Source organism: Uloborus diversus, chromosome 7 (genome assembly GCF_026930045.1).
Source record: "Uloborus diversus isolate 005 chromosome 7, Udiv.v.3.1, whole genome shotgun sequence".
NCBI classification, from domain to species: Eukaryota; Metazoa; Arthropoda; class Arachnida; order Araneae; family Uloboridae; genus Uloborus; species Uloborus diversus.
Window position 1 is genome coordinate 119,868,775 of NC_072737.1, and position 17,536 is coordinate 119,886,310.

The 17,536-nt window shown below is 34.7% G+C and overlaps 1 protein-coding gene across 1 annotated transcript in view; it reads left to right on the top strand.

The window, feature by feature from the left end:
• The first annotated feature begins 528 nt into the window (after window positions 1-528).
• Window positions 529-17,536, top strand: part of LOC129226531 (U24-ctenitoxin-Pn1a-like) — a 34,363-nt gene continuing 17,355 nt past the window's right edge. The window contains exons 1-3 of the mRNA XM_054861139.1: window positions 529-593; window positions 7,903-7,961; window positions 10,259-10,292. Of these exons, the coding sequence (XP_054717114.1) occupies window positions 7,941-7,961; window positions 10,259-10,292 (55 nt within the window). The 5' untranslated portion in view covers window positions 529-593; window positions 7,903-7,940. The remainder of the gene's footprint in view (window positions 594-7,902; window positions 7,962-10,258; window positions 10,293-17,536) is intronic.

The following is a 17,536-nucleotide window of genomic DNA, read 5'->3' on the forward strand; positions in this document are numbered from 1 at the left end:
AATGTATATTAGATGTGTGTCGTTGTACGAAAAGCGCACTGGCACACACATCGAACATTTGTGAGTGAAAAGAAACTTGGACAGTTTATATTTATTTTTGTGTATCATTTATAGTGCTAAGTGTAATTGTTTATGAAATATAAATTTTTAAAACCAGGATCTTCTTTTACGCTTACCCTGTACTTAATTCATTCGTTCTCCGGATGTTAAATTCTTGTTTTATGACGTGATCTCCCCTTTAGTACGAACACATTTTCAAAGCACGTACACATATTTTTCTGCACCATACGAGTATATTATTCTATGTTCGGAGAAATGAAATAAGTTGAAAACATTCTTAGAATACTTAATTAGGTACATACGAAGCATTTGCGTAAGATTACCAGTTCCTGCAACTGATTTTTCATATTAATTTTCCTCCAGGCGATCTTCAGAATCAGTAGCTTCGCTGACCTTTTGATTGAGCCTATCTTTAAAGTCATCCAAAGGTCAAGGATGTCCACTTGCATATCAAGGGAAACTTCTCTTGTTTAGAGTTCAAACTCACATTGGGACTAGCAAAGCTTAGAAGTTAACATCATTGTTTTGCAGTGGTAAGTACCTTAGCTTTTGCTTCTAAGCATGAAAAAAGTTTTGCTTCATTCAAAAATAATAATAATAATATTATTAATAAGATAACTCCTAGGGGGATTGCCTGATATTTTTAAAGTTAAACAGAAAATATTTTGTATCATTTAATGCAAAATATACATTACGCAGAATAACTTTTCGCCTGGATTATTGTATGTTTAAAACAGAATTTCACAGTATAATTGAATTCTCAACATACATTTTGGATGATTTTGAGAAAATTTGCTAAAAACATGGTAACTGACTAGTAATCATGTTTTCAACTTTATTTGTTTATTTATTTATTATTTTTTAATTATTTATTTATTTATTTATTTTTTCATCATTAAAAGTGCATTTTGTTATTTCAATTGTACCATTAATTTCAACTTCAAAAAATACAATAGTCCAAAGAAAAAACTCTTTTTTGGAATTTAAATTTTACGTTCAATGTTACAAAATACTTATTACTTTGCTTTTAAAATGTCAATCCCGTGAAATTTCGCAATATAGAACTTATAGAAGTCAATAAATCTGTTAGCTTCGCATAAATTTAATTTTTCTGTGTCTTTTTAAAAATTATTTTCGATTTTGAGCTTTTATATGTAGCAATGATATAATCCGTAAAATAAATAAACAAATAAAATTTATTGTAGAAGAACTATTTTTAAATTGCTTTATTATTACTGAATGCTGAATGCTTCAGAAGGCAATTTTTTAATTTGTTCTTCTCGAATTCATAGTATTTTAAGGAATTAAAACATTATTTAAATATTGGGAAACTGCCATGTTTTTATTGTTTTAAGATATTCCATAGCAGTGCAAAAACAGAAGCTTATGGCAACGTTTCATATTATACTTTAGCAATAATACTGTGTGGCGAAATAGTATTTGTACGTCCAAAACATAATGAAGGCCATTCTGATCAGAAAATCCAAGTTTTTGATTTAGAATCTGAACCACGATTAATTTTTGGTCATCAAAATTATATTCAAGATGTTTCTCTAAATACTCGAAAACTATTTACAAGTGAAGTGTCAGAACACATCAAATAATTGCTTCAGTTTAATTTGTCTTAGTATACTCGATGTAAAAATACTAATGATGATACTTAGCATAATTAATATTAGTAAGAGTTAAATAAATAATTTTGATAATGTTGTTTGTTTAGTGTAGAGGTCGAAAAAAAAATTTTTGGAAAGAGGGGGGCCACTCTGATATAAAGGAAAAAGAGATCTAAGTTGGATGGATTTTAACAAAAGATTAATCTGACTCCAAAACAGAAATAACATAAGAAGAGATCCCCACAATTATTTTTTATTACGTATTGAAAAGATACGAAATATCATCATTAAACAAACTACAGTGGACGCCGTTTAATTGAATCAGAGGATAACTGAATCAACCTTCTTAATGAATCAAATTGTCAAAAACAGAACAAAATCCAGCTTTATTGAACTAGCCACTTTACTTAATCAGCCGCTTTATGAACTCGAAACTGTTTCGAAGAAACTTGATTCAAATAAGCGGCGATCACTGAAACAACAAAATTAAGAAGTAGTGCCATCCAGTTAATACTATATCAATGGTTATAACATCACCGGGATGTTGGTATTTTGCATGTAGATCTACCTTAGCCCTGGCTTATGGACAGTAATTACCTGTTGCTTATCATTCTAGAGTTATTTGAAACGTTCAATGTTCTACATAAAATTGTTTTATACAGTTTTATACGAATTAAAATAAAAGACTCTACTGAGACTTACCCACAAAAAAAGTCAATTATCGTCTGATATTACTATCGATAGGACAAAGGTATTTCACAGCTTAATTTGTGATGTACAATATTATAAATCATCCATCCAAAACCGATTAAAAACGTAAGCACGTTTTATCTTGTTTTGGGTAACAATACGCAAAAAGTAGACATAAAGCAGGAACGAACTACTCTACTATTGTTCCGCTTTTGTCGAATTTTAAAATAATCTTATTCAATGCCATATTTAACTCTGTGCATAAGCAAATCCATAAACAGTACAAAAACTTCCTTTAATTTGTCTTTGCGCACAACTTCAAACAATTGCCAACTTTTACTACTTATTTTGAAAACATTTCGGATGAAAATGTCTAGCATCATTTTATGGTCACCAGAAGTATCTCATTATTTGGCGACAATATCTTTTTTGATGAAAACTAGTAACAGACAGTTATACAAAGTAGGCAGGGGTATCCCAAAACCATTACCGCAAATTTGGAAACATTTTAAATCGCAGTTAGTACCCACAATAATTGAAATTTCCAAAAATAACCAGTGGCATAGCTACAGTGGTTGCCGCCCTTTCATTGTGAGATAGCCAATTTAAAAAACTGTCAAGGGTGTTTAAATTAAAACTAGAAATTTAATTAAAGACAAAAAAGGCGTAATTAATTTCTACATACTTGCGAAAGAAAAAAAGAAAGAGGGATGGGAGGTTCACACTTATAGAAAATTGCTAAATTTACATAAAAAATCGCAATTTTAGGCAATTTTTAGTAAAGCGAAGGGAAAGAGCGGGTTGGGTTTGCTCCCGATTTTTTTCAAAACTAAAGTCTGTCTTATTAGTGTTTCATTGTTAACGTTAAGCGATCGGTGGGCACTGCAAGGAAATGTTCCGAAAACAAAGGTTTAAAATGCAGCTTAGGCTACTTTGTGGAGAGGTTTAAAAAACCGAGAATGGTCGGATATTCAATTCGAAAATTTTCAGCTCTGAAATATGCAATTTTAGGCTATCTTTGGCAACACAATTGCATGTGTATTCTAACGTAGTTGTAGCCTTTAGGGGAGAGAGGGACGCTGAGGTTTCTTACTGAAATACTTTTTTTAGTTGAAATCAATTTTAAATGTATTTTTGGTGATTTATTGGAATGGGAAGGTTTGGCTTCTTTCTTTGAAAATTGTTTTATAAGTCTCAAAAACGCAATTCTAGGCTATGCTTGGTGGCGTTAAAGGATTCCCTAACACTTAATGGCACCAAAAATGTTGTGAAGTCAGGCAGCTCTCTCATGGAAAAATTCCGTAATTGACGCCCGACTTCAGGCTTTGTTTGATTTTGATAATGTTAGGAGCAAAAGGGGGCAGGGGGAGGTTTCCCCTCTCAAAATCTTTCTTAAAGCTGAAGTTAATTTTTGGCTATCTTTGAGAAGGAAGGATTTACGAGTTTTCCACCCACGCGAATTTCTGTGAACGAAATATTAGGCTATCTTTGAGGACGTTAGAAAAAGGTCTGAGGAGTTCGACTTTTCTTCCTCGGAAAATTTTTAAGATTGAAGTTTCCAAAACGCAGTTTAAATCTATGGAGATGTTAGATGAATTGGGGGGGGGGGGGTGTTAAAGTATCTCTCTCGGAAAAATTCCGAAACTGAAGTCCTAAAAACGTATTTTAAGCTATCTTAATGACGTTAGGAGATCAAGGATAGTCAAGGTTCAAATACTGTTTTCACTAATTGATATTGAAGTATCGAAGTTTTAAAAACGTAATTTTAGGCTATATGTTGAGCCCTTAAAAGAGAGGGTAGGAATTTTCTCCAGGAAAATGTTCAGAATTTAAAGGTCTAAATGTGTACCTTTTGGCTGTATTTGCTACTAGAGAAAAAGACAGGGTTCGGGGTTGTACATAGAAATTTTTAAACATTGAGGTCTAAAACCGTATTTCTAAGCTATGTCTTCGGGGACATCAGGAAAAGAGATGAAAAATTCGAGAGCTCTCCCTCGAAAAAACATTTTAAAGCTATTTTTCACGCAGTTAGACTAATGGTAGGAGAAGTTCCCAACCGGAATAATTTGAAACTGAATGCGCTAAAAAACAATTTTAGTCTATGTTTGGCCAGGTTGAGGAACCAAACCAAACGTTGAAAAAAGGAATTCGTTTACCTCCCATAAGGAATGGAATAACATGCGATCCAACGTTGTCGGATAGGTTTTCTACTCTCAGAACAGAGAAAACAGAAATACCTTTTACTTCTTTTGAAATAGAGAACTCTTGTAATGAATGAGAAATAAAAGTAAACTTTACAACATATAAAGCCACCCCTGTGATAAGCAATAAATGGTTTCGTGTACCATTTTCTCCCTCATCCCCCGAGCCCTCCCCCCCCCCCCCTTCCTTTCTTACTCTTGTCACCATTTTTCTGGAGTTAAAAAAAAAGTTTTTGTTTCACTCGTGTAGGTTTTCAAGAATCTCTCTCAAAATCCATTGTTAACACTTTCTTATAACGAAAATTTGAAAAATTCATTGTTTTCTTCTCCTTCTACAGTTACAGTCTAAAAAAACATTGGTCCCGTGACTGTACACTGCCATTCCTCAGAAAAAAAAACAAAGAATTGTAGTTATATGCTATCAAGAAAGACTTTTGAAAGTTTTTGAAAGAAAGCAGAAAGTTTCGTATAAAAGTAGTTTTAATCTGGTAGTAACACAAAAGTCTTACTACTCGAAGATTTTCTTTTTGCCAGCAGTAATAGATTAAAACCATAATTTTCTTATTTTAAAAAGACGTTTTTTTTCCACATCAAAGTGCATAGGCGTCGGAACCGGGGGAGCTGAGGGAGCTTAAGCTCCCCCTGGAATATTTCAGACCGGCTCAGCTCCCCCGGAAAATTCTTGCACTGCTGTTTTTTGCCGAACATTGTTTACCTCAAACCTGATTTCAAAAATGTGATCTGCCTTTTTTGGGAATTTCGGAATTTCTACCCAATAAGCAACAAAAACAGTGAGCAGACGGAGTGGTCAGTGCACTTGAATTCACCTTCACCTTTTTTTTTCACTGTTTAAACACTCTTGATTGCCGAAATGCGGGAAAGTGGACTCTACTCCGCGGCCTGCGAAAATCAGTACCAGTCATAACCAAACATTTTTTTGGGGGAGGGGGGGAGGGCACCAGAGCCGTCATCAAGAAGGGTTTTGCTCCCCCCCCCCCAGTTTTTTTAGAAATGGCGTCACCAATTTCATATTAGTGATGATGAAAAAAAAGCAGAAAGGAAACCTGTGCATGTGCAATCTTAAGAACATGTAATAGAAATAATAAGTGAACAAATAGAATAAAAGTGTCAAAAAGAGTTTTTTCTGCAAAATTTGAAAGCAAATGCAATCTCTGAATATTATTTAGGAACATCCAAGCAAGGTTATGCATTATGATTTACCTCTGTCTAGAATACATTTTTAAGACCACTCAAATTAGAAAAAACATCCTATTTTTGATTTTTGGGCTAATATCTCTATAATTCTGAGACAAAAGATTAAGTGTCTAGCAAGCTGGGGGTGATGAGTCAGTTTGGCATTTAAATATGAATAACATGGGTGCTCCAGATATAACTAAAAAAGATTGCTAAGGTTGTTTGTACTTGTTCAAATAATTTCAACTTTCCAAAAACTTATCTCATTTTAAGTTATCTGACCCCTCAGATTATACTTTACGAAGTAACAGTTATTCTTGTTTTTTTGCTTTCTAAATTACAATTTTTTCGTCACTTACAGATATATTTTCATGACAAAATTGTTACTTTTCATCTACTGTTGCAGAAAAAAAAACCCAACAATATTATTATATTAATATTTTATAGTTTCTATCAAAGACTATTACAAAAACTTATCTGAACAATATAATACATAACGAACACTTCATTTTAACACATTTCCAACGTTTTGTTTCTCCGCCCTCCTGTTTCATCTATACGCCTTTTTCTAGTTCTCAGAAAATAAGAAATTCTTCTAAATACTACGTTGTCGAAGCCTCCCCTTTCCTCCAAAATTATTACAGAACACCTCAAATTTTATTTTCAAGGCTCCAATTCCCTGAAAATTACCGGAAGAGAGTCCCTGAATACCTTGCCCTCCAAAACATGAGAGATTATGTAATGTTCCGTTTTTGGGACTTCAATTTAAAAAAAATTGCTGGACCCCTAATCGCAACAAATATGATCCACAGTTTCGTGTTTTAGCGACTATAATTTCGAAAAAATTAACGAGAAGAAACCTCTGAACCTTTTCTAATAACATCATTGAAAAACGCTCTCTAGTAGGACTTCAAGTTTAAAAATTTCCAAAGTAGAGCCCTAGTACAGCCTTTTTCTCTGACATCATTGAAGGTTGTCTACAATTACTTTTTCAATTGGGCGGGAGATTAAATCGCTTCGAAAAATCGATTGAGGACAATCCTTCGAGTCATATTTTCACTAAAGTCAACAAAATATGGTACACAATCGCGTTTTTAAGACATTAATTTCGAAAAATTTTCAGGGAAGGTATTCAAACCTTTTCTCCCCTTGACATTACCAAAGATCGCCTATAAATTCGTTTTTAGTACAAGAATTCTGAAAATTTTCTGGGGGAGGATCCCCGAAACTCCCCTATTTCTACGTGCTCATCTTCGAGTACTGACTGACCTTCTTTCAAAACCAGAAGTTTTATCACCTCATTCTCTCCACAAACAATTGATACAAGATAAAAAAAAAAAAGAGATGGAAGCTTCGAAGCTAATTTCATATGTAGAAAAAAAATTTAAAGTCCCCCCCCCCCACCAATATTTTAAGAGGCCACTGCTTCTGCCCCTTACATACCAGACACTTCTCATAATGTGTCCCAGCTCCCCCTACTTCTACAAAGTTCCTACGCCTCTGTCAAAGTGGTTAATTTGCTGCCCCTCGAAAAGTGCCGCCGGGGCGGACCACCCCCTCCGAACCTTCCTGGCTACGCCACTAATAACTAAAGCAAGTATAGGGGGATTACGGGGTGGCTATATTTTTTTAAACAGTTTGTACTTCAATAACCATATAGAGAAGGTTTTTGATTCAAATGTTTAAAAAAAAATGACACATCATTTTAAACAAGTGAAGTTTAATTTTATATTTTGGAAATTTCTCAAATTTGTATATGCTTAAATGTCATCTTTTTATTTCTAAAAGAATACTATTTTGTTCTTCATACTTATTGCCATTTTACTTTTATGGGTAGAAGCCCGATTTTTAATTACGTCAAACCGGAGTGTTATGATTCTTTCAGTTAAAACAGAAAACGAATGAAAGTAGCGATAGTTTCTCATAGCTATTATTGACCTAGGCAACGCCGGGTATTTTTGCTAGTGCTGAAATAACATGTGAAAAATTATTTCAAACTTGTTCAGTAGATGCAGCAACAAAAATCTAAAGTTGCTACATCCACTGGACAAACTATGAACAATATTTATCCCCTAATATTCCGGAAAATGAAAGTAATAGATACTAATTTGATTTCTTTTACCAATGTGTTTTCTTTCTCTTAGATAACAAATTTTGAAAACTTAAGTACTTACAGAGCAAAATGATGAATCTTGCAATTTTGGTAAGTTAAATTGTTTCTTTTTTTCCCCAATGCGTAAATCAGGAATTCGTTTATCTAATTTATGCTTATCATGTATAACGGGTTGGTCGAAAGTAATAAACGTGGTTTCGAGTTTTATGATGAAATTTAAAGCAGTGTCTTTTAGTTGATAATAAACATCAAAGAAGCCAGAAATGCTACCGAAAAATTCCTTATTGTCTTCTTTAAAAAATCATACTTTTTTCCCACCTAAGTTTCGGGAAAATCAGTCAACACCTGAGAAAGCAGTTCAAAAATATATAAATAAATAAACAACTTTAGTTCGTTTCTGACAAACTAAAGGCTTTGCATTCAAGGATCTCAAACAACCGTGTGATTACTCGATATTTCTAAAAGTTATCATTAGTCCAAAATTTCAATTTGCCTTTTCAGATTTGTTACTTGCATCAAATATCATGCAAAAAGAACCCTGATAAATATTAACATTTTGAAAGTTAGCGGCGTTACAGTAACATGGTCGACGCGAGTTTTCAAAAATCTTTCCGCCAGAACTGACAACCCACGAAATCCTGAGTAAAAACACTTATTTAACAAAACGCCATAGTCTCTAAAACTAAACCTACTCAGTTACGTTATGTAGTAGTTTTTAGGAGGCCCCGACTTCAAATGGTTATTGAAAATTAAGAGATCGTATATAATTAGTTAGGTATTAAAATAATTCATCGTATAGTAATTAAAATCAGTGTTTATTTCATTAGGTGTTTATTTTAGTTGATTTTTGTATAGGAATTGTAAAATAAATTTTATTTATACGTTTGGGTAGGGAATCGTATGTTATAGTATGGTCAATAATTTTTTACTTTTTAGTTCCTCTTTGTTTTTTGAAGTCGGTTCTTTTTTTATTTGAAAATAATTTATTTATGGAAATACATGGCCAAAACTGTAACAAGTATAATGTAAAGTGCATCCACGTTGCCAAGTGGATGACGAAAAAGTAAGTGGAGGTTTTAATTGTAACACTCTTTTTGTTCAAAAATAAACAAAAGTAACATGGAAATGTTTGAACATCATAAAATATAACATAAAATATATTTTGTTTGTCCGCCTATAGTTTTAATGACAGCTTGACATCTACGGGGCACTGAACGGATTAGCGATTGAATGTATTCCTTGCTGAATTCGTGGTGCCAGACACGAATTATTGATTACCGGAGTTTTGTAAGAGATGTTGGCTTATGTTTCCTCACTTCTACTCCCATTTTATTCCAACAATTTTCGATCGGACTTAGGTCGGAGCTGTTTCCGGGCCAAGGCAAACCGCTGACCCTATGCTATTTTTTCCGTTTCTGAACCTGCGTGTGAATTTAGAGAAAAAAAATTACTTAACCCCATCAATTTAAGTCTAATGGCAGGATAAAGGTTTTTAAATTGTTACTTACCAGTTTTTCCCCCGAAGCAGAATCATCCTGGAAAATGACGTTTGCAACTAAAGTAAACTGATCCCGGATAGTAGGAATCAATGTCTCCTCCAAAATGCCAATATACAACTGAGCGTTTACTGTTCCTTGCACAAAGTGAAGCCCACCAACTCCTTGATCAGAAATGCATCCCCAAATCATCTGGGATACGAGCTGCTTGACTGTGCGTCGAATGCAGTCGGGATGATATTCCTCTCCTTTGCGGCGTCTAACAGTGTGCTGTCCGTCAGACCCATGCAGATTAAATTTGGACTCGTCCGAAAACGCAACTGATTTCCATTGATCGACAATCCACCCTTGATGAGCTTTTGCCCAGTCTAGATGCTGTTTCCTCATTTTTTTTTCGTCAACAACGGCTTCTTTCGTGGTCGACGTACCACCAAACCCGCACCACACAGTCGTGAATGGTACAGTAGACGTGGATGCGTGAACAACCGATTCGTTTTCCATGCTGTTCTAAGGTCTGTGGAAGATGATTGTCTGTTCAAATTAATAAATGAAATTAAAAAGGATCACCTGGTGATTCGTATCGATCAATTACAAAGACAAAAGGTTTGAACGATTCGAGATCAACTTCAGGTTTTGGACAAAGTTAGGACAATATGCAATCTTGATTGCTCAAAAAAAAAAAAAAAAACTCATTTAAAATGCTTGCTATTAAAATACTTCTCATTATTATTATTTATATATATATATATATATATATATATATATATATATATATATATATATATATATATATATATATATATATATATATATATATATATATATATATATATATATATATTTTTTTTTTTTTTTTTTTTTAATTTATTTCTTTTTCTTTTTTTTTTCCAGGTATTCGCAGCTGTGCTGGTAGCAGCTTCTGCGGGTGAGTAATCCTTCGCTTGAATCTTTTCCCCTAATGCACTAGCGTAACCAGGGTTTACCTTCAAGGGGGAGGAATTAGTCATAACAATCCAAACATATGCATAAACTACCAAGTAGGAGTTAGCAATATGTGTTAAAACCAAGGGCTATAGGTGATTGAATCCTCCCCCCGCCCTGTCGCTCCGCTGGTTCCTGCTGAAATCGGTTCTGCAGCAATACCAGGGGCGTGGACAGTGGGGAAAGGGGACACCTGTTGGCCAGGACCGAATCTGAAGGGGGCACAGATTTTTAAAATGGGGAGGGGGTGAAATTTTTGTTGAGAAGTAGTGATAAACAATGTGGAGGGGAAGCCGTTAAAAGAAATCTGTGACGAGTCCCAAAATTTCTGTTCATGCCCATGGCTATAACCATTTAAATTAGATGCGAAAGCATGTGGAAATAACACTATAATGGCTTTCCACTGTATCATAAATCAAGAAAATTTTTAAAACGTTCTTCTCAAACTTCCAATTCATGACTGTTGTAGTCAGTGGTTAATTTTATCCGGTTCGAAAGGCTATCATCACAGGCAAAATTTCAACAGTTTACTGGAGAAAGGTCAACTTGTTCATCTTTATGAATTTATACAAATACAAATGTGACGACCAGCAACAGGCTCTTGGGTCCAAATAGGCTGATCCTAGTCAGTTTATTAGTTCCTAATAAAGATCAATAACCCTCTCAAAATTATCCACCCCCTTGTAAGTTAAAGCCTTTGTCGGAAAGCTGTTCCAAGTGTCAACAACCCTATTAAAATAGTAATTTTTCCTAACTTCCAGGTTAGCCTGAGATTTGAAGAGAGCTTTTGAGAAAAAAATTCCATGGCAAAGTCAATTGTAAAACAAGAATACCATTCACATTCCAAAATTGACAGATTTGTTGAATAAAAGTGCAACATTGAACACGGATAATTAAGTACACTGCATTTCAAATCCGAAAGTAGAATTCAAATGCAGATTTTCTGATTTCCGCGAGAGAAATTTTTTAAAGAAATGTTTCCTTGCCATTCTCGACTGACATTAACAGTGTTCTTCCTAGACTTGAAATAGAATTTGTAGGTTTGTGCAGATCTGAAAAGTTTCTTGAAATAAATTCATGAATACATACATAGCCTCTACTCATACCCGAAGACAAGTAAACATAACTAAGCTAACAAGCATTGTTCATGTTTTTTGTTTTTGGTAGCACATACATACGTATATGCAATAGTTGTTCAGTCAAATGAAGAACACAAAATCAAAAACAAAAACGCGTCTAACGCAGATCAACATTTAGAGATACATCAACAACACAGATTTTTCCGAATGTCGAAATGTCGAACCTTGAATAAAACGAAAACGATACCAAATTTCCTGTGAAGACTGAAAAGACTTTAAAAAAAAAAAGGTTTAGCTATATCGTTTTTATATGTCCAATCTGTTTCTTCGTTTAAAAATATACTAAGTAATATTGATTCGACTTGCACTCAGTGACGCCGAGAGCCAAGACGGGGCAAATGTCAGTTTGGTAGCTGGGCCCCCCTTCCCAGGGGTGCCCACAGGGGGGATTATGGCGCAAGTTGCGCCATCAAAATTTTGGGGGGGGGGGGATTTTTTTTCCAGAAGGGTTTTTTTTTTTTTAGAAAATGAAAATTTTGAATTTTGGAAAGAAAAAATATTTAAACTCATTCAACAAGAAATAGATGCATTCATAATGCTTTTTCCGCGCACTTTTCAGGGCCGTCGTCGTAGCAAGCCCCCCCCCCCCCCTCCCTCCCCGTTTTTCTTAAGTGCGGCTGTCAATTTCATTTTAGCGATGCAACTAACGAAGAAAAAGGAAAACTCTTCTTTGTTTTAAAATTTTAAAATATTAATTATAAATGAACGAGTGAAATAATAGTGACAAAAATTATTTTTTCTGTCAAATTTGAATAGAAAATTTTAATCTTAAAATACAATTTAGGAACATCCATGATTCTCTTTTATCAAGAGTATCTAAGTAAGGGCCGTAGAAATGTACACTTCAAACATTTTTATTAACACAAAAAAGTATTCAGTACAGTACACTCTTCACTAGGCCGCAGAGTGCGTATGTCTGCCAAGTCGGAAACTATGGGCTCGACTTGAATTAAAGTATATTGCGCATAGAGTAAAATTTGAATAATGGGAGGGAGGACAAGCGACCAAACTAACATGTTGCATGCCTTGTCTCTCGGCGGCCCTGGTTGTTCAAAACCATGCTTCATGGTTCTGTAGTTAAAAAAAAATACAAATAAAAATAAAAATACATAAATAGGACAGCCCATACGATAGGGGTCGCCAAAACATTCCCATATGTATATACTTTTTTTTTTTTTTTTGATAAAAAATGTTGTCTTGAAAATCATTGTTAAGTGGAGAAAAATGTATTGGTCGCCGAAATAAATTTGAAATAGAGAGATAAAGAGAGAGAAAAAGAAAAACAGTTAAATGCAAAGACAGATTCAAAGTATTATAATGAATATTCGCACCAAAAGTCCTAAATGTTTGAAAGTAAAAATCGTAAGTAAATCCAAGTTTGATCAAGAGATGCAGCTGGAATATTTAAAATAAAATGAAGTGGAATAGAGACCTAAGGTATCGCAGAAAATTACTACATCCATTCAAAATGTTAAAAGTCCTTTTTCTAAGGCCGCAAACGCTTGTATTGCAAAAAACAAAAATATTAGGCGGGAAATTGAAAACTTCACTATGGAAAATCCAAGCAAATAATCGTGTTTGGCAAAGGAAAATTTTAAAAAATATTACCACAATATGTTTATCAATTATTGAAATTTACAATGAAGATAGGAGCAGTGGCGTACCGAGACAGATGGGGGCCTGGGGCGCTACTCGAAATGGGGGCCTACCTGGTATTAAAACTGAAGTTTCTCAAACTATGTACGTACTATATATTACAGTAATTACTTTAAGTAGTACATTTTTACATATTTCAGGTAGTGTTGGTTTGATTTCGGATACTATTGTAAATACCACAGTAAAACACATGGTTTTAAGTAAAATTAAGTAAATACTATATTTTTAATAAAATTGTGATTTGTCAGAAAATATCAAAAACAGAAAAAAGTCCTAAAATTATATAGTATCTTAAAAATTTATTGCATCTGAACATCCAAGTACAGTGAACAGAAACGTTTAGGCATTCCAGATTTAATTAATTTTAGGATAAAAATTGGCTTTTACAGAAAAAAAAACCCTTTACTATTCCTTTGAGTAAGACAACACAAGGAAACTTTTTACCTGATAACATCACCTAATCTCAGAGAAAAATATTTTTAAAACATGCTTACCTAAATAAGGATGAAATTCACACGTTCACATCTAAATAAAACTTTTCTGCTAGGTCTCACTCACAAAAAAAAAAAAAAAAACGCTCTTTATGTTCTTCAGACAAAAAAAACTCTGGTATGACCCTATACTTGCCTGGCGCGTTTGATTGAAGTGGAGAAAACGCTCCGCGCGGCTTCGCTGGTAGAATTAAAAATATTTAATGTTCGACAGAAATTAAGACAAAAAAAATTTGCGTATGCGTGGGTTTAACTAACTAATCCGATTTCTAAAGCGAAGAGCGTTATTCCCCCCCTCCCCCCGATTATCGGACAAAGGGCTAGGCATAGGCGGATTTAGGACTAAGTTCCTGGAGGGGTCAGGATCTTTTTGGAGCAACATTTTTAATTGCCCCCCCCCCCCCCATGTTTTGTTTTGTTTTCCTGTGATGAATAAGGCCATGCTTTACCTTTTTTTTGTGTGTGTGTCGTTTTCATTAATGTGTGTTTTCATGCTATTCTTTTTGAATTGACCTTAAGAGGGGTGACTGGTATCAAGAGTGACGCAGGGCTCTCTTTTAAGTTGGATATAGAATATCTCCAATTTTAGGGGGTCCGGAGGATATTTTGTGAAATGGATATAAAATTCTGCATTTTGAAGCCTTATAAGAGTTAATTGGATAGACGAAAATCTCAGAAAAATATAGACAAATTTTTTTAAAAAAAGTTTTATGATTTAAATGTGCTTTGTGATGTAAGTTAATACTTTAAAAGAAATGGTGTACAGATTTAGAAAATAAGTAACATGAGAGTAACATACTATTTATTTGAACAATTCATAATTTATACACTTGATAAGAAATAAAATTGAAGCACACTTTGCTTAGGAGTTTCAAAGACTTGTCTAACTATTTTCAAGGTTTGGTTGGTTAGATTGGGTGTTTTGGCACAAGAGCCCTAGTAGGTTACACTGCGCCAATTCTTTTCAAGGATTTTAGAACATTTAATAATTTAAGGCAACTCATTTGCACTTTCCAGTCTCTGAAATTGAGTACTAGGTTATACAGTTGTAAGGTCTTGTTCAAACTTCGTAAAAAAACAGCTATTTTAAGTCTAAAAGAAAAAATAAACTATAGAATTCTCATTACAATAATCTTTTTTTAAATTATAAGCAGTGCAGAAAACGAAAAGGAATGGAGGTAGTGTATCATTTTTTTCTGGGCTAAACAGATTAACAATATGCAGTAGAAGCAAGATAAAAGCAATCAATAGAAAAGAATTTCCAAAATACTGCATTCGGGATTAAATAAATAGCAAGATATGAAACATGTGAGTCAGAAAAATTTATTTCAAGCAATATGTTACAAACATAAGAACCATGATTTTTACTTTTTTGATGCAGGATGTAGCAAGGAGCTGAATTTGACATATTTTAGCATTCCTCCCCCTACCATTTGTTAGAAATTTTAAAATTTAAGGTTTGTAGCCACACGTTTCCAAATATTCAAAGCTTTCAAGCTCTTGAAAATGAAATTAGTCTTTTCAAGCACTTTCCATTTTTTAAGGAGCGAATGATGCATTTTTTGCGAGTTACCGGCCCACTTCAAAGTAGTGACCCTAAGCTATAGCTTGTTTATCTTATAGGCAAATCCTTCCCTCACTCTTGCCTGCAGATTTTTGTAATTTTTACGAAAATTCGTCAGTTTTTACAGTTAAAGGGTTTTTACAGTTTAACCAATCTGAACATGTGAATTCAGAAGGTTCTTCAAAATCTTTCGTCTGTAACAACACAAAATATCTAGTTTTTGAAATCACGCAAATTGAAAATAAACATTCTGAAAAGAAAGAAAACAAATTATAAAGAGTAGATCGTTCTGTTAGCGCAAATGAGGGAGGAGGGTTTCCATTGTTTTAGGTTCTAATTTGTAAAAATAATCGTCAATTATTATAAGTGTTGCAGCTGAATGCATAGCTCGTTTAGCCTATAGTTCCATTTATATACTTGCCCAAATGATTTTCAGTCAAATGGTGAATTAAGACATATTTTCAGCACCCCAGTGACAGCTGTACTATTTGTATTTAACGTTCTTTTTTTTTATTTCTCCCATCAGAAAAGGACATTCGCGAACCTCTTCATTTTCATTGAACTATTAAAAAAAAAAAATTTTTCGTCTTAAAGTTTTGGAAGATGTAATGTTACTATATGAAGTCCTCCCAAAACTGAGGGACATTGCCCTCTAAGCACCCCCCCCCTCCTATAAATCCAACCATGCCCTTCTGAACTATTCAACAAAGAAAAAAAAAGTAATGTTTTTTAAAAAAAATTTTGGAAGATATGTTGTAACTACATAAAGTCCTCCCAAACTGGGGAGGCATTGCCTCCCTTTTCCCCCCCATAAATCCGCCCATGGGGCTAGGAACTATTTCTTTTGCTTGGCCGCAGCTCATTTCTCCATAGTCAAGTAAGCTTGCAATCGAGTATAGAATGGATGGGAGGAGGTATTATGCAGTCAAGGTCAAAAGTTCCGAAGGATTGACCAATTAAACAGTTTTACGCTGTTGAAAGGGGCATAGCAAAAAGGAAGTCCTGTTTGCTTGAGTCAGAAGGGGTCCGATAAAAAGAAAAATTTATCTGACTGATTTTTCCAACACCACAAAGGATAGACAACTTCTCATTTAGGAATGGACTTTCTTGGTTATATATGTTTGAATTGGTTTGGGGTCAAAATGTCGCCACCGAAATGTGGCGGGACAAAATGTCGCGGCCAAAATGTCGCCGGTCCAAAATGTCGCCGGTCCGAAATGTCGCCGGGCCGAAATGTCGCTTGTCCAAAATGTCGCCAGGCCAAAATGTCGCCGGTCCAAAATGTCGCCGGGCCAAAATGTCGCCGGGCCAAAATGTCGCCGGGCCAAAATGTCGCCGGTCCAAAATGTCGCCGGTCCAAAATGTCGCCGATCCAAAATGTCGCCGGGCCGAAATGTCGCCAGGCCGAAATGTCGCCGGGCCGAAATGTCGCCGGTCCAAAATGTCGCCGGTCCAAAATGTCGCCGGTCCAAAATGTCGTCGGGCCAAAATGTCGCCGATCCAAAATGTCGCCTGTTCAAAATGTCGCCGATCCAAAATGTCGCCGGGCCAAAATGTCGCCTGTCCAAAATGTCGTAGAACCGAAATTCGCTCATTCAGTTGGTAAGAAAAATGCAAATGTACAAAAACGCTGTTTAACACCAAATTTGCAGAATAAATGATTACTGCCTTTAATGAATGTCTCCGTTAAAAATGGGACTGGACTAACTGAGTTTCTTGATGAATTCTAAAAAGATTATTCCGTTTTGGTTCGCAACTCTCGGCTGTTTTTCAGCAAACAAATAGAATACAAGCGTTACGTTATCTTATTTCTTGTGACTCGCTATCTACCAACTGTAAAACGTTCTGACGGCGTTCAGTTCTGACGTTCGATAAATTATTTTAAACTTCTTCAAGAATAGTGTGCGTTTGTATGTGACCGACTTTTTGGGGCCATTCTACGTCAAAACCTGTAGTAAGAATTCGAACGATACCCGCAAGTACCCATATATGATTTAGGGCTGCGTGGTTTTTTTTGCGTCAATTCGTTCAAGATAGTGGAGTAACTGAACGTTTTCATCGATATGCGTGACTGTCATTGCTCAAAAAATGATGAACGGAATCAAATAAAATGTTAGGAAGCAGCAGGGGGACAGATTTTGGGGCCAATAACACCAGAGGGTGGAGCAATCGAATGTTTTTTTTCCTTTCTTTTTTATTATCTGTGACTGATATATCTCAAAAAGTAATACAGTAGACCCTCGTTTTCAGCAGGTTTATTTTACGCGGTTTCGATTATACGCGGTTGAAGATTTGGCACCTTTATTTTATTTAGGCAGATGAGTTTCGGTTTTACGCT